Source organism: Eleutherodactylus coqui, chromosome 1, assembly GCF_035609145.1.
Source record: "Eleutherodactylus coqui strain aEleCoq1 chromosome 1, aEleCoq1.hap1, whole genome shotgun sequence".
In the NCBI taxonomy this organism is placed as follows: domain Eukaryota; kingdom Metazoa; phylum Chordata; class Amphibia; order Anura; family Eleutherodactylidae; genus Eleutherodactylus; species Eleutherodactylus coqui.
In genome coordinates, this window is record NC_089837.1 from 194,726,705 (window position 1) to 194,745,176 (window position 18,472).

The 18,472-nt window shown below is 43.9% G+C and overlaps 1 protein-coding gene across 1 annotated transcript in view; it reads left to right on the plus strand.

Annotated features, from left to right (window-relative positions):
* The window catches only part of NT5E (5'-nucleotidase ecto), a 61,252-nt gene that overhangs the window by 13,018 nt on the left and 29,762 nt on the right, over window positions 1-18,472 (plus strand). The window contains exons 3-4 of the mRNA XM_066590551.1: window positions 255-443; window positions 5,718-5,915. Of these exons, the coding sequence (XP_066446648.1) occupies window positions 255-443; window positions 5,718-5,915 (387 nt within the window). The remainder of the gene's footprint in view (window positions 1-254; window positions 444-5,717; window positions 5,916-18,472) is intronic.

The following is an 18,472-nucleotide window of genomic DNA, read 5'->3' on the forward strand; positions in this document are numbered from 1 at the left end:
ATATACCCCTTTAAGTGAGCCTATTGCAGACCTACATATGAAGGTTTTGCTTGATTGCCTTTATTGTATTAAATAGGGGTGCACTTTATATCAGCAGCACTTTGAGCCGGCAAGCAAGGACATGTAGGATTTGGCTCTTCTGCTGAGAGCTGCAAGTCCTGGTATGACCTATATTCACAGAGTATAGTAACCAAACATCAAAGGAATTTCAATGCGTCTGGTTTACTTATTTATTTTTACATTTTGTGTTTCAGGTCCACATTTGATATTTGAAGATGAAATTTCTGTGTTACAAAATGAGGTTTCTAAAGTGCTAACCCTTGGAGTAAGCAAAGTTATAGCGCTGGGACACTCGGGCTTTGAAACTGATAAACTCATTGCTCAGAAAGTGAGAGGAGTTGATGTCGTGGTGGGAGGACACACAAATACATTTCTTTATACAGGTTAGTACTTCAAGTGCCCAAACTGTTATTTTAAGCATGAACAGTTCGTGCAATGGACTTGGACTGCTTCCACTATTTGTATTTAGAGGTTGTGCAGAATTAGAAAAACATGGCTGCTTCCACATACAGTGCCACATCTATCCGCAGGTTAAATGTGGTATTGCAGCTCAGCCCCATGGTAAGGTGCTATTTCTGGAAGAAAAGGTTTTCTTTGCTATGGAGAAGTCTATAAGAAAATGCATAAAAAATACAAACCCAAGAATGTGCAGTGCCGAGTTAGAAAAAGAACCCCAAAATATGCCAAAATACTGTTTTACATGCTTTGCACCTTATTAGTGATGTATTTTAGGGCATATGGCTCCTTCACACTGGCGCGTGCGATATCAGGCCATGATTCGCGGCTCGATATCGCACCTCCCATTATCTGAAAGCCCCGTCGATGGGAGGTGTTTTCATGTGAAAACTGCCTCGCATCGCTGCAGGGATGAAGAGAATCCCCGCGGCAGCTGTCACAGCCACGGCAGAGGATCGCAGAATTGCTCCCATTGATCTTAATGGGGTTGGCACTGCTGCCGCCGGGCCCCATTAAAAACAATGGGCGATATCACAGCTAGATAGGACATGCTGCGATTTGTTTTCTGCAAAGCAGCGCATCGTGGTACCTTGCAGGAAAATATTGCTCATGTGAATGAACCCATTCAAATGAATGTGGTTCATATGTGTACGAGATTTGTGCATCTCGCAATGCACAAATCTCGCATAATTTTCTCGGTCTTGTGAAACTAGCCTTACAGGAGGACGGCAGATGAAAGGTAGCAAATGAGAGCTCCCATACTGGGTAAGTCCAGGCATTGGATTGTGCACACTTGAGATACTCAGACCGAGGGAAGACGCTGTATCCTCCTGTTGTAGAGGGAATCCTCTGGAAGTGTAGAACTGCTGAGCTTGATGGTCGGAAACAGGGGAGTATGCAGGAGATAGTGTTCTGCTGTCTCATGTCCACTGCCAGCGCCAAGTTGGGAGTTAATAGAAGGAAAAACTCAATAAGTGTCCCTGAGTTACCTTTTTTTGTTTTCTCCATACTGCAGCACTAAGGACTCATTCACATGGCTATATGCGTAATACAGTGTGTGAATCACGCAGCATTTTACCACCGTGGGAGCTGGCGATGAGTCAGCTATCGCTGCTTATAGTGCACTGCACATGACCGTGTATCTCACGCACGCAGTCATGCGCAGTGTGACTTGTGTCTTTTTTTTTTTTTAAATCCCGCGCTCATAGCGGAGTTGTGTATGCAATGCCGCCCATATATAATGTATTGCGTATGGACAGCGTTGCATACACTACCCATAGAAAAGAATAGGGCTGTTTGTGCATGATATGCAGAGAAGTAGAGCATGCTGCGATCTTTTTCACGCACATATCTATACGTAAGGTTTACACGTTAATGTAAGTGGATCAAATAAAATCAATGTACTTTCATTGACTCCATTCACCACGTATCACCCGGTCGTCCATCACATGCATATTGTGCGGTGAAATCACGGTCATGCGAATGAGCCTATAGTTTCCGAAAAGACTTTATAATGAAGTGCCACTGGGACTAGCCTCTATGAGCTGATCTGCAATTATACACTCCATAGCAGCGAGTGTATTAGCGCATGCCCCATGTGTTTAAGCACTCAGATGCAAATCACCCTTCAAGTGCTATCCACACCTTAGGCATTTACGGCATATGTACAGGAGATTGCAGGTTTTCACAAAGATGCATACATCATATGACTTGCGTTTAAAAAGTTTTATATCTCAATGTCAAAGGTACAAACAGTAACAAAATCTGTCACCCCAGTGCATATAGTTACTACATTCCAAATGCCGATGGAGGCATCAGAGGCACAAGACGGTGTAGTCACATGCCAATTGCAGTGATGTTTTGAGGAATCTCCCCCTTCCTCAGGCAAGGATATGTACAGGATATGCCATAAATACCTGCTATGACTGTCCCACCTCTAGAACACTCACTTATTATTATTCTGCTACCGGTATCTTCTGATTACTGGCTATTACATTCACAACAGAGTTCATAAATGCTTAAAGGGGTTTCTGGGCAAAAACTATTGATGACCTAATCTCAGGATATCTCAGGATTAGAGATGAGCGAGCATACTCGCTAAGGGCAATTGCTTGAGCGAGCATTGTCCTTAGCGAGTACCTGCCCGCTCGAGAGAAAAGGTTCGGCTGCCGGCGCGGGTGACAGGTGAGTTGTGGCAATGAGCAGGGGGAGCGGGGGGTGGAGAGGGAGAGAGAGATCTCCCCTCCGTTCCTCCCCGCTCTCCCCTGCCACTCCCTGCCCGCCACCGGCAGCCGAACCTTTTCTCTCGAGCAGGCAGGTACTCGCTAAGGGCAATGCATGCTCGAGCAATTGCCCTTAGCGAGTATGCTCGCTCATCACTACTCAGGATAGGTCATTAATAGTTGATCGCCAGAGATCACCGTTCTGGATCCCCAGCAATCAGCTGATCATTCACGGTCCCATTGGCAATAATAACAGTCTCCACTAATATTTTGGCTGGAAAGCCCTTTTAGAACAGGAAGGCTCCATTAACTAACTGAAATTCAGTCTATAGATTTGTGCTATCCTGAGTAGGCATTATGACTGCTCACCCTGCTCTGAGTGGTCAGGATAACTAGAAAGAGTCCGATATCCAGATAGAGAGGCACACAGACAAATGCTGGTTGCAACAGCATGTATAGTAGGAAAAAAAGTCCACTGCTAGCTATGGCCACTTAGTTGTGACTCAGAACATTCGTGTTTGAAAATAATAAGTATTATGTGGGCTTGGAACAGTTGCCAGTTTTTATTGTGAACTTTTACAATAAAGGATCTTAGATTTTATTTTTCTGCTTTTGGCCTTTTTTCCTACTAATCATATCCTGACATGCAAGTCAAATTAGCTTAAAGAGTTTCTGCACTTTCTCCTTTTGGAGCGCTTCTGCTCTGTCTGCCTTTTTGGCTCCTTCCGGCAGCTGAAGACGTCCCTATATAGCACTATATGGGGCTGCTAGAAAAGTCTGGTGGAACAGAAACACTCCATATGTGGAAGTGCAGGCATTCTTTAAGCCTTATGCAGATGACCATAATGCATCTCCATTGAAGCTCCATGTAGCAGGAAGATGTAACAGAAGTAATGTTATCCAATGGAGGTCTCCACATCTGTGTGTGATTTTATTTTTTTTTTATGCTGGGTTGATTTTTGGCGGCACACTGCACATCGTGATATGAATGAAAATCATGCCATCTGTCACTGGAGAAATGCCAATTTTCCTCCATAGAAGTTAATAGAGACTGAAAAATTGCATTTGTTTATATCAATTCATGTGAAACCTGTGTGTATGTATACTGTTGCGGTTTATTCTCTTAAAATACTGGCATGGAAGATTAGTTTTGAAACATGAAATACTTCAGAACACATACAGCACCCATATGGGACACCATTTAGAACTCCTACAGAAGTATACAAATGTTCCATATAGTTGTGTGCATGAGGCCAAAAGGCACATGCAAATGTTACAATTCTTAAACAGCTCATAAATAGTTGATTTGACCGCTATGATCACTGGGTCAACATTTAGGAATATTTATTTTTATAGCACCAACATATTCTACAGCATTTTACAAACCAGAGGGTACATGTAGAGATGAAATCAAACATTACACTTAGTATAAAACTAATAATCAGTCAATATCTGCATATGTATATAAGTGCAATACAATGAATAGGGTGTAGGGGTGATCAGGTTTGGGCGGAGTATGTAGGAACGGGAGAAATGGAGACGAGTTAGTTTACAGAATGTTATAGGCCTCCCTAAAAAGAGATGTTTTTAGGGCATTCTTAAAATTTTGAGTGTTGGTGATTAGCCTAATTGTCTGGGTTAGCGCAATCGAGAGAAATTGGAGACAGGAGTGGAAGGTTTGAACTACACCTGTCCATCAGCTGTTTTTGGTAATGTAACCTAGTTCCAATTAAATGCATGGGGGTAAGCAGCAATACTACACAACCTGCAGATATGTATGGCTCTGTTTTTCTAATTCCTGATGACCTCTTTAAGGGCTCATTCAGACGAGTGTGTGTTTTGCGCGCACATAATGCACGCTTCTAGAAGAACCAATGGGTTCCTATAGAAGCGTTCATATGCGCGGAATTTCAAGTGCAAAACAGCATGCACCTAAAAAAGACAGGACATGCACTATCTTTGGTGCGCGTTTTGTAGGAGTTTCCATTGACTCCTATGGGAGCAGGAGTTAATGGAAACTCCTGCCCACGGAATAGCTTCCCCGCTGCTTACAGCAGGGCATTTAAAAGAGGTTTCTAGACAGAAGCACCTTTTAAATGTCCCACTGTTAACTCCTTAGTCCCTGCAGGGATGAGGAGACTCCTTGAGGGTTCTGTTAATCCCCGCGAGGAGTCCCTTCATCATTGAACACTGTGACTACACTGTCGCAGTGTTCAGTGATGATGGGACTCAGGGGCATAACTAAAGGCTCAGGGGCCCTGATGCAAAAGGTGAGCTGGGCCCCCCCCCCCCCCTCTATCTGTATCTGTACCCATACCTATACCTAAACCATGCTGCACAGAGGCATAACTTGAAGCTTCTGGGCCCCAATGCAAAACCTGTAACAGGACTCCCAACTGTAATGCTTTATTCCTAGTACTGGGCTCCTTATATGGAGAAGAGAGACCTTATGGGCCCCCTAAGGCTCCTGGGCCCCGATGCAACCGCATCCCCTGCACCCTCTATAGTTACGCCCCTGATGGGACTGCAGCGGATACGACAGAATCCCCTGCCACAGCTGTCACAGCTGTGGCAGAGGAGTGCAATGCCATCCCATTGCTTTCAATGGGGCTAGAGCTGCTGCCTTCATCCCCGTGGGGAGTCCCATAATCACTGAACACTGCGACAGCGCTGTCACAGCGTTCAGTGATGAGGGGACCTTTGTGGAGCAGCTGCGCTTTTTCACGCACAGCTGCTCCAGTGAATGGGCAAAGTTTTATGCGCTGCCCATTCATGCATTTTCCGCTTATGCGAGCAGTGCATTTTTTTCATGCACATAGGTGCGCAAAAAAACACGCTCGTCTGGCCTTGGCCTAAGGATAAAGAAAGATTTGCACAGGTTTTGAACTTTTTACTGAGCAGCTTGATAGTTTTGTATGTATTTTGTAAATATTCTTTATGGCTCTCCTTTAACATTAGTGAATTTCACTATGATTGCAGGCACACCACCCTCCAATGATGTACCTGTTGGGAACTATCCCTTTATAGTAAACTCTGACGATGGTCGATCTGTGCCAGTTGTTCAAGCTTATGCCTTTGGAAAATATCTTGGCTACTTAAATGTTACTTTTGATGAACAAGGAAATGTTTTACATTCTTCTGGAAATCCAATTCTACTGGACAGCAACATTCCTGAAGGTTAGCAAAATATCTGTGTCTTATCTAATCTGTAAAGCATGAAGGTATCTAAAACCACATGTTTAGAACTTCCTGGTTAACATATCGGTAATCAGCTTTGCCCTTCTGAACTGGTCCAATACCACATCTGCATAGTTAATTTGTAACTGCACACCCAGAAATGACTGGACAATATACACTTTTGTGTCAAGGTGTCATATAAGCCATGTTTACTTATAGGGACATTTTACAATGAAATTAGACCAATAAACATGGAGAAGCCTTTTAAAATGTTTCCAGTTAAAGATTATACTATCATAGAAAAATGATGTGTAAAGTGTATATCAAGTTATTGTTGGCCCTTGTTATCCTACTCCTGTAGGCCAAATGCAAACATGGCCAAATGTATATTCACATCCATGCACTTGTGGAACATCTCATTCAAAAACATTACCTTTAAGGCCTGGCGCACATAGACGAGTCGGATTCCGCAATCGGGAGGCACGCAGCGAATTCCAGCTGTGAGCCCAGCCATTGACCCTGCGTACGTAATTGTATTGAGTCTGATCGCTAAGGCACGCAGGCAATCATGCGCAGTACTGTTTTTTTTTTTTGTTTGTATTTCTCGCACCATCGCTTAGCGATGATTTGCATACCCACAGCCCATGGTATATCAATGATCCTAAAGCACAATGGACTCTATGGTCGTGGATTCAGCGTAGTAAGATAGAGCATGTTGTGATTTTTCTTCCGTTCGTGGAATACGCAATTTGTACCCACAGGTGTGAAGGAAAATTCTAAACTACATGCCTTTCAATGCCCGCGTATTACCGTGGATCATCCGCGTGGATGGCAATCGTGGAATCCGAAATTCAAATCTAGGTGTGGGAGACCAGCCTAACATGGAGTTTGTTTCTACATTGCTGCTATAAAACACTGTATTGTCCTGGGAAGGCATTCCCATAGACCTTGGAGGAGATTTACATCCATTAATGAGATCGGGCCTGGACAGTGTGATAAGAGTTAGCTTACAGCCAGCATTCCTATTTATGCCAAAGGTTGCTGATCATATTAAGGTCAGGTCTCTGTATAAATCATTCGAGTTCACTAAGTTTGGCAAGCCATTTTTCATGTGGCTTAAAAATACACACTGGCTTCTCTAGTGGACATGGCTATTGCATAGCATGGGCAGAATCATGGAGTAGGAGCTGCTGTGCCTCACCGTCTTTAACACTAATCCTGAGTTCCCAAGCACCTGGATTTATTGTGGGAGATACCTAGGAGCAGGCTGCGGCGGTTGTTTGTGGATCGAGTGGGGATGGCAGTCTAAGGTACCAGCGAGCACTCGGGCTGCCGCATCTTCACTGAAATCGGGCTACCATCTTGCCACATGGTCCTCTTCCTGTGGCCATATCTTGGAGGGGGATGCAGAGGGCAAGGGGAGGATATAGAGACTGCCCATTTCTACTGGGAACACCATAGCATGTCTGCAGTCCTTCTGCTGCCTGTCTTTCTTTCTTTGAGACCCTCTCAGCTCATTATATCCTGGAGGACCCTGTAGCCTGGAAACATGCAGAGGCTGCGAAGAGGGGGTTGAGTGACTCTCCTACAATAACTTGTAAAATATTCAATTTCAATCAAATGCCATTCCATCATCACACAGAGGCTCTGAATCCTTTAGAAAGCATCATAGATTTAGCAGACTTTGTGTTTCCTCTGTGAGAGATTGGGTGCAGAAGCACACTAATCTATGTGCTATACTCCCCATTAACCACTTAAAGGGACCACACACCCACTTTCAATATCCATCCAAAACTAAAAAAAACACAGGAGCTGAACAGAGAGAAGTCCAATGTAGGCAATCCTCCACCATGGACTGACTTAAGCAGTTTGTTAGAGAGGATTGCCATGGTGGTGATGTGAGCCTTGACCCTCCATGTGCTATCTCTTATAAGACACCCACCACTTGATCCAGATCCAACAACTAAGTCCAAGGAGCCAAACTTGACATTGAAGCAGGTATCCAATCAAGTCCTCCTTAGCTATTCAATCATCTACCGCTGCACTCATGGGTATACTTGATGAGGTCAAGGTAGATGTAAGCCTTCAGAATCTTTGGGACCACGTCACACATATGGAAGATAGGATATCTACCATAGATGATCTGCAGTGTGAGACCTTACCTACAAAGCTGAGATGTGGCTACAGAAGGCAGATGACCTGTAAAATCGCTCCAGGAGAAACAATCTCTGCATTGTCGGCATGCCAGAGAGAGTGGAGAGGCAGACCCCAGGGAAGTTTGTGGAGGAATGGCTCCACAATCTTTTTCCTGACACATCATTCTCTAGAGCCTTCATAGTCGAGAGAGCTCACCGGGTCCCAGCGAGACATCCTATTCCCGGAAGCCCACCGAGGCCACTACTAGCATGCCTACTAAATTGTAGAAACCGAGACACCATGCAAACTGCTCACCGTGATGGTGAAATTCGATATGAGAATTCAGCCATTTCCCTCTTCCCGGACTTCTCAGCGGATTTACAAAAACACAGGGCATCTTTTATTGCAGTCAAATGCAAGATCTGAGAATTACAATTGTCATATTCCATGACTTATCCTGCTCAACTCAGAGTGATTGATGGAGACCACACCAGGTTCTTTGCTTCTCCAGCCTAGGCGAAGGAATGGATCTTGACCAAGCACCGAACTGAGAAAATATGACATCCTTTTTTCTCATCTCTCTACCTGTATAAATCCTATGTAAGTGGATTATTCATTATGTGGACATTTTTGGAGAGTAGTTCCTATTTCAGTTTAGTTGAGAGGGGGACCATGTAACTTGTAGCTTTATCCTGCATATACCCCCGAGATGAGCATAATCACTGAATACTATTTCCCCCTACTGTTTCTTATATTCTATTAATGCTTTTGAAAATGCATAGGGGAATGTAATACTCCCATAGAAGTTTATGTGGAGCAAATTTATTTCATAGCCAGTAAATGGCATTGGTAGCAACCTAAAATTCCTTTATCAATATACCACTTGTGTTGTTGTTGTTGTTAGCTGTTTAGTCCTTCATGACCCTCAGTGACCCTAAAGGTGAGCTCCCTCCATGTTTTTCGGTTTTACACTGCTTCTTTCAGTTGTGTGTAGAGATGAGCGAGCACCAAAATGCTCGGGTGCTCGTTACTCGGGACGAAATTTTCGCAATGCTCGAGGGTTCGTTTCGAGTAACGAACCCCATTGAAGTCAATGGGTGACCCGAGCATTTTTGTATATCGCCGATGCTCGCTAAGGTTTTCGTTTGTGAAAATCTGGGCAATTCAAGAAAGTGATGGGAACGACACAGCAACGGATAGGGCAGGCGAGGGGCTACATGTTGGGCTGCATCTCAAGTTCCCAGGTCCCACTATTAAGCCACAATAGCGGCAAGAGTGCCCCCCCCCCCCGCACTGTCAGCGTAAAGATCGTTCTCCTCTGCCATAGCTGTAACAGCTGTGGCAGAGAAGAACGATGTTTGCCCATTGAATTCAATGGAGCCAGCAATACAGCAGATTCCACTGAAAGCAATGGGCTGCCGGCGAGCGCGGGGATGAATTGTCGGGAAGGGGTTAAATATATAAGCCGTTCCCTGCAATTCATCCAGAAATGTGTTACAATAAAAATATATACCGGCGTATAAGGCGACGGGGCGTATAAGACGACCCCCCAACTGTCACCTTATACGCTGGCAATACAGTGGAGCAAAGAATAAAAATCATTGTCATTGGCTGTGATTGGCTGAAGGCACGTGTGTTTCTGGAGGCAGGGATTTAAAGCTCTTCGTAGAGAAATCAATGCTCTGCCGGGAACCAGGAGGGAACAACAGCCTGCAGGAGCGCCGCAGAACGTCAGAAGAAGTAAGTAATGATTTTTATTCTTTGCTCCACTGTATTGCCGGCGTATAAGGTGACAGTTGCGGGGTCGTCTTATACGCCCCGTCGCCTTATACACCGGTATATATTTTTATTGTAACACATTTCTGGATGAATTGCAGGGAACGGCTTATATATTTAACCCCTTCCCGACAATTCATCCCCGCGCACGCCGGCAGCCCATTGCTTTCAGTGGAACCTGCTGTATTGCTGGCTCCATTGAATTCAATGGGCAAACATCGTTCTTCTCTGCCACAGCTGTGGCAGAGAAGAAGGATTTGTCTTCTATATGTTCTCAATGGGGTCGGCGCTGCTGCCGCCGGCCCCATTGAGCGCATATAGAGAAGATTTATGGCCTTAAGAAGGACCGTTGGGGTTCTTGAAACCTAAAATACTCCTAACACTCTCCCTATAGCAGCTCCAACACGATAGCACTTTCCCTGAACTAATCTCAGAATGCATCTGTGGCGAGCCGCGGGTGGGACCGATTTTTATACTCGGGTGACACCTAATCTCACCAGCCACTCACTGCAGGGGGGTGGTATAGGGCTTGAACGTCGCAGGGGGAAGTTGTAATGCCTTCCCTGTCTTTCTATTGGCCAGAAAAGCGCGCAAATTTCTCAGGGAAGAAAGTGAAAGTAACTCGAACACCGCGTGGTACTCGTTACGAGTAACGAGCATCTCGAACACGCTAATACTCGAACGAGTATCAAGCTCGGACGAGTATGCTCGCTCATCTCTAGTTGTGTGATATCCATGCCAGTATCAGCTTTGCTAAAACCTAAAGTAAATTACACTGGTATCCACTGAACTCTTTTGCCACGTTGATCTAATTTATGGTTCAGTCAGTTGCCTGTTGTGCAACTGATCATGGCTGTGATCTTAATTATTCTTGTTCAATATAAACAATCATGCCACATTGTTTGCTTGTAATGCTCTGCAGCTAAACTGTCCTACAATCTTGATATTTACTTTGATGTACTATTTTACGACTTTGGAAATCTGAGTCTGTATGTATTTGGAATGATAGATAGAGCCATTGTTTTTTTTAAAATATTTTTATATACCCTAAAAAATGGCTGGAGTGACCTATTATGTCATGGAATGTCCGGGCATGGGCTCCGCTAGGAAAAGCTCCATGACTGTTTTTCACAAATACGATGACAAAAGCTACATATCCTTTGTTTACAGAAGACTCACCTCATTCCAGCCACAACCAAATTACTACATAAGGCATGGGTACAATGGTTATACCATGTGTGCCATACAACATATTCCTGGGGGGTGTCACTCTTAATCCGAAATTCTTTATGTTGGAAACCCGAGCAAGCCTGAGTGAACCCAGAAGGAAGATATAAATCTGTAAGAGGAAAGATAAATGATATACCGTATGGTCTTCTTTGTTTTTATAATCTGCCCCCTGCAACTATAGCCCTAATAGCAGAAGGCATCTCCTTTACTGCTTCTTACCCAGATGCTTTTGTGATATGAATGGGAGACATGAATATGACTATGGACCCCCAGCTCAACAGATTTGGAAACCAGGTGCCTTGCCCTTCAGAGAATGGGCTTAACCATCCTGGCTGCAAAAGTCTCTGAAGCAAGTTGGCTTGATTTATGGCATGTCTTCCACCCTAATTTGTAAGAATTCTTATGTCATGCTGCCTATAGCCATGCATTAAGCCGTATTGACTATGATTTTAGGTCTCCATCTTTATTCCCTACAATTTCAGTTTTCATGCACCTGCCGAGGGGAGTGTCAGACCACTGGATGTAACTCTCCTCATCCACCCTGCATCCCTCCTGTATTGAGACATGTTGTTAAAGCTACATTTTGTGATCTCCTACCATGAGATGTTCCTGGACATTCGCACTGGATGTTTTAACAGTATTTTGCTATCATCTGCATATCCCATCGTCTGCAGTCCTGTTCTTCCATGGTCCTTTTCTTTCTGGTGACATCGTTCACCGTGTTCATCACTTTTATCACCAAGACAATCTGGAAATCCATACAAAATGACTGCAGGTCATGTAATTTGATGTTCATGTTACAACCAAGTGTTCAAAAGCAGAAGCGAGCGTATTCTCCACAAGTTCACCGTAGTTTGTGGATTTATAGTTCCCAAGAAAATGCTTTACAACTATACAAAACAACGACCATGCACGAGCCTCAAAGTTGTCCACTGAATCTTAAAAATTCTGGTCTTTCATGAGTTCCCGGATTTGTGGTCCATTGAATGTACCTGCTTTTAGCTTTTCCATACTCATCGCAGGGAATTTTCTACATATATAGCCAAAACAAATTCCATTTCTTTTCAGTGTCTTTACAAATTGTTTCATTAAACCAAGTTTGATGTGCAGTAGGACAATAAGTATCATATATACTAATAATAAGCAACTGCTGGTGGGAAAATAAAGTAACTATAACAAAAATAGATAATGACATCAGGAATATTTCAAAAACTAGAACCCCTAGAACGTAATGGACTTTCAGAATCAGGAGCAGAGAGATTATCTAGCAACCATGACCTTCCCACAGCTTACGGAGGACCATATATCTTTATTAGATTCCCCTATCCCCTAAAGTGAAATAGAAGAAGCCTTGACATCAACGTCTTAAAGCAAAGGCATCTGGGTCAGATGACTTCCCAATTGAAGACTACATTCAGTATTGTGATATAGTAATTCCACAACTGCTTTTCCTTTATGGAAGGGTATTGCAGAAGGTCGATTCCCAGACTCATTCAATAAAGCCACTATCTTATTGACACTAAAACCTGATAAAAACCCTGAAGATTGCAGCTCATACCGACCCATTTCATTACTGAATGTGGACCATAAGATTATAACCAGAATTCCAGCATCCAGGGTGAACTTAGCTTTTAATGACATATACATCCAGATTAATCAGGCTTCATGCCTAGAAGATCTACATCTGACCAATTTTAGGAGGGTCTAATTGGTCACTAAATTGGATGGAAACAGTAAAGCGATTGGTCATTGGCATCCCAGGATGCTGCTAAGGCCTTTGACTCCATCGAATGGCTATATTTACTAGAGGTGATGTGATGTTTTGGATTCGGAGACTCAATTATTAGATGGACCTCTATTATTTACAATACCCCTATGGCTAATATTTTAGTCAACGTTTACTGTCTAGATCCTTCCCTCTGAGCAGAGGAACATGTCAATGCTGCCCACTATCACCTTTGGTTGCAGTGGCCATTAAGCCTTTGGCCCTAGCTATCCGACAAGATACTAAATATACAGGAATTTACATAGGCCCTAGGGAGAATAGCATTGGCTTGTTTATGGATGACCTGATCTTATTCCTATCCAATCTAAGAAATCTCTCCAATATGTTATCTCTCATATTGATAGGTTTGGAATTTTTTCTGGTCTATGTATAAATTGGCAAAAATTCACCTCTATGCCCCTGCGATCGAGGGATTGGTCTGTTGGCGAGGTAATGTGCCAACTCAAGATTGTTACCAGATTCAAATTTCTAGGTGTATTTCTAGAGACTACATGTATAGTTACAACCTGAACATCGCCCCAATGCTCACTTTTCTTAAAGATAAATTTAAAATATGGTTCCCTACCTCTATCAGTTGCGGGGAGAATCAATCTTATCAAAATGATAGTCCTCCCTAAGTTCCTATATAACCTAGGACATTTAGATACTACAGTTCTACAAATGTAGTCAATTTCATGCTATCCTCCTTTACATAGAGCAAGCTGTATGCCAAACTGCAATTAGAGACCCTTCAACGTCCCAAACATTCTGCAGGTGCATCCCTACCAGACTTTTAACATTACTATATAGCCAGCCAGTTAAGATACCTAGGACATTAGCTCTCAGAAAATCCATTGCCTGATGCTTAACACCATTTCATGTACTTTCTATCTGAGACATTCTCCTCGGTGGTACTGGAGCATCCTGACCTTTTACGCTAGGCAATTGCTGCCTATCCAGGTGACTGGTCATAAGGAGATCCCTTTTGAAACTCCACTATGGAGCAATAGAAGTCTCTCGCAACTCCTAAATTATTTGTAAATGGGATTTTTGCCTCTTTTGAACAACTACAGCAGTCACACCGGATTCCCAGATCAGATTTCTACCGATTTTGCAATTAAGATATGCACTTCCTGTCCAGTTCCCTGAGCCACGACCATCCATTTCTGCATACCAGTTAATTGGGGTTTTGTGCACACAGGTACTAGGGGCATAATTTCAGTGTTATATATTCGCCTCACTCAATCCAAAAATGCGTACACATACACCTGTCTGTAAAAAATAAGTGGAAAGAGCTTATCCACTTGCTTACTAGTAAAGACTGGAGTTGTTCTATGTCATTCTATACTGCGGTATCGCCAGCAGCAAACAATAAACTTATTCAACTTTTCATCCTACATTAATGCAAGTTCAGTCCCCGCATGATTCAGGTAGCCTGCACAAGCTTGACTCAGCCTTCCATCCTTCCGAGGTCAATAAAATTAGAACCCAGCTTGGTGGGGGGTAATAAATAATAATTACCTGAAAGCGCTGTGGAATAAGTTGGCGCTATACAAATAACAAGATTTATTTATTTACCCTGCACACACTAGACTCTCTAAAATGGGTATAGCTCCTGCTTCACAATGCCATAGATGCTCACTGCCTAATACAGATTTTGCACATTTAATATAGAGTTGCCCCATAATTCAGTTTTTTTGGACTGAGGTGATAGATCTACTCAGTTAAGTAATAGCCATGCTACTCCCCAACACTCCTAGTGTTTGGCTACTGGGTCTCCTCAAGAGGCAACAATCTCCCCCGTCCCACTCTCCCCAACATTTGCCCAGTGGCACAATATGGTAAATACTATAAAAACATTGTGTATAAAAACAGGAGATGCCCTAACAAGTTCTTCAAAATTTGGGTGTCGTTCCCCTGCTACAGCTCTCACGCAAAATGCTTATCAACTTCATAATTTATTAAATTCCAATGATACTCCAACATCAAGCTAAATTAAATATATTAATTTTTATTATTTTGTACAATATACATGTAGCATGAAACAGAACACCAAAGTTGTAATTGTATTTCTTTCTTCATGTTAGTGTTAATTATGCTTTGTTTGTAATTTCATATAATGTTTCTATCAGTCTTTTGAAGTACAAGCAACAATTGTTTTGATGTTTGTTTTAATTTTTAATAAAACAAGTTTAAAAATACTCACTGCAAAAGCCCCACGCCTTGTATGGGAATTGTAAAGCAGATCTGGGTGCAGATTTGCCACAGAAAAAGTGGGGAAATTCAGCAAATTCAGCTTTTTTTATTGTAAAGAATTGAGAGCATTTCAGCAGAAAATCTATATGTAAAACTTGTGCAATTGTTTGTGGTGTGAATATACCCTAAAGGAGAGCTGACCTTTTGGCAGATTCTATTTTCTATTCAGTTTCCAAAATCTTAAATGACTATAAACAGGCAAAAATATATACGTAGTGTATATGGCGTGTTAGCAGTGAAAACCATAAAGACAATAATTTAAAAGAATGATGAAAAACCTTTTTTTCATGCATTTCACCATTTTTAGAAAATTCATATAAACTCTACCATACGCACTCAAGAATGATTCCTTATGGCTCGTTCAGACGAACGAGCCCTTAAAAATATACAACTTGTCCTTCAAAAACAAGGCTTCCAGTAGCTACTTAGTCTGAGGGCTCTTTCAGACGAGCCCTGTCCGCGCGCAGTATAGTCATGTGCAAAGCTCACGGCTATACTGCTCTAATGAGTGCGTGAACAGGCTAATTCAAGCTACATGAAATAGCCCATTTGTATGATCCGGGGTGCATACTTCGTGCTTTTCAGCTCCCATAGGAGTGTATGGAAAACGCACAGCAAAGATAGGATAGGTCCTATGTTTGCGCGCACCTTGGAGCTGACATGCGAGTTTGCACTCACATGTCTTATCTTTGTTAGATGTGCAAATTCAATGTGTCTAACAATCGGTTAGATTCAGCATGTCTAACCCATTGCTCTTATAGAAGTGCGTCCTCTGCACGCCTCTAATACACACGGACAGCGCTCGTCTAAACAAGCCCTTAGGAATAAATAAAGTTATGGCTGATGGAATGAAAGAGGCAAAAGCAAGAAAAACGTGTTCTAGATACTTAAGAGGTTAATGGGTGTTCATATGAGCTTCACACTTTATTTATAATGCTGAAACGTTACATCACCAGGTGAATAAAGTACTGCGACCAGTGGCGTAGGAAGGGGGGTGCGGCCCGCCCGGCTGCCATCACTGAGAGGGGTGACAAAAAAAATTTTCTGCACTGGGTGACCTTGCTAGGCCACTGTCTAGATGAACTGCAGTTATCCACAAGCTGCAGCTGCTGATGGACAGATAGAGCTGGGTTTACCTCCTCTGACAGCCTCTGTGGCTCTTCAGCCCATCCCAACCTCACCCGTCCACACGGAGTGCAGTCAGAACCTTCCAGGACATCACAGTCACATGATCAAGGTACTGCAGAGGGTCCTCACATCCCCTCTGAGGAGGTGGCAGCCAGCGGTGCAGTCTGTGTGAAGTGTTGCATACTGACTCCTAGCGGTAGCTGGTGCTCTGTGCCACTTGTTATGTGTGTGACTATGTAAATGTGAGACTGTACATGTGAAAATATGTGTGTGACTGTGTATGTGAGTGAGTGTGTGACTGTGTGTGACTGTACATGTAACTATCTGTCTATGTATCTATGTCTGTCTATCTATCTATCTGTTTATGTATCTATATATGTCTATGTATCTATCTACCTATGTCTATTTGTCTCTGTCTATATCTATCTATCTATCTATCTATCTATCTATCTATCTATCTATCTCTGTCGGTATTAGTGTATCTTGACGCCACCAGGAAGTCCTGGTGGAGTCAAGAATGACAGGGGTGGGTGACGCCCCCTGTAGCTGATTAGCTGCAGAGCCGGTCACCCAGCAGGTCCTGAAAGCCCACAAAACATTTGTGAGGAAGCCATATCGCGATGACCCCAGCTGCAAGCCTATTCCCCGCTTGTGCCCCTGAAGGAGGAACGCTAGTGACTAATGAAGCACAGGCCGCCTCGGCAGCAGGTAAATCAAAGGGCCCTTTTCCCTTAATGGACGAAGTTGGGTGCTGCGGACTGCCGCAGCTGCTGGAGCTGTGAGTGGGGGAGCGGCGGTCAGGAGCACTGAGGCGGCCGTCCACTAACAGCTGAGAGCACGGAGACAGCGTCCCAGACGGAGGCTACACATGCTACGGCAGCGGGGCACCACTGGTCACCAACAACACACCCGGGACAGCAAGTGAACTCAGACCACACAGCCACCGTCCGGGACAGAGCCTCAACATGGTACAGGGGGACGGCTGCTCACACAGATGCGAGGCTACAGATGCGGCAGTCACCTACCACAGTGCCGCCGACCGCCAGTGACCTCTGATGACTGAGGCAGCGCCGGGAATAAGCGTGCAGATGCAAGACGGGACGGCAGACGCGGTCACAGTGAGGGCTGCAGCGTCTGGATTCCTTTGTTTCTTGCGGGCCCCGGAAGCCTAAGGGTGAGGGTTACTTAGCTTCTTTCCCTTTTACAGATACTCATTTCGTAGGACCTTCCAGGCTTGGCCCTATCAGGAACTAGGGGTGTGACAGGGGCATTCCTCCTGTCAAACCCCACGCTTCCTGGTGGATTCAAGATACACTAATACCATCTCTGTCTTTATCTGACTATCTTTCTGTTGTAGTAATGATATTTGTATGCTATACATCATTTATTATCTTGTCATGTGTTTCTTATATCAGCTTAGGCATATATATATACTGTTATATCTACTCTTTTAGTAAAAGGTTAGCAGTTAAACATGTTCATATACAAACTTGTTCAAAATGTCTTAGTCCCTTGCATATTCCTCCCCCTCATGTTTCCCACAGAGTAGTTGAACATTCTGATTTGATAAGCTTCTCATTTACTGATAACGCTATATGCCTTCTCCAAATTCTTTCACTTTTGATACTTTACTAGAGATGAGCAAGCACCAAAATGCTCGGGTGCTCGTTACTCGGGACGAAATTATCGCGATGCTCGAGGGTTCGTTTCGAGTAACGAACCCCATTAAAGTCAATGGGCGACCCGAGCATTTTTGTACATCGCCGATGCTCGCTAAGGTTTTCATTTGTGAAAATCTGGGCAATTCAAGAAAGTGATGGGAACGACACAGCAACGGATAGGGCAGGCGAGGGGCTACATCTCAAGTTCCCAGGTCCCACTATTAAGCCACAATAGTGGCAAGAGTGGGCCCCCCCCCCCTCCCAACAACTTTTACTTCTGAAAAGCCCTCATTAGCAATGCATACCTTAGCTAAGCACCACACTACCTCCAACAAAGCACAATCACTGCCTGCATGACACTCCGCTGCAACTTCTCCTGGGTTACATGCTGCCCAAACCCCCCCCCCCCCCCCCCCGCACGACGCAGTGTCCACAGCGCACACCAAAGTGTCCCTGCGCAGCCTTCAGCTGCACTCATGCCACACCACCCTCAAGTCTATTTAGAAGTGCGTCTGCCATGTGGAGGAACCGCAGGCACACATTGCAGAGGGTTGGCACGGCTAGGCAGCGACCCTCTTTAAAAGGGGCGGGGCGATAGCCCACAA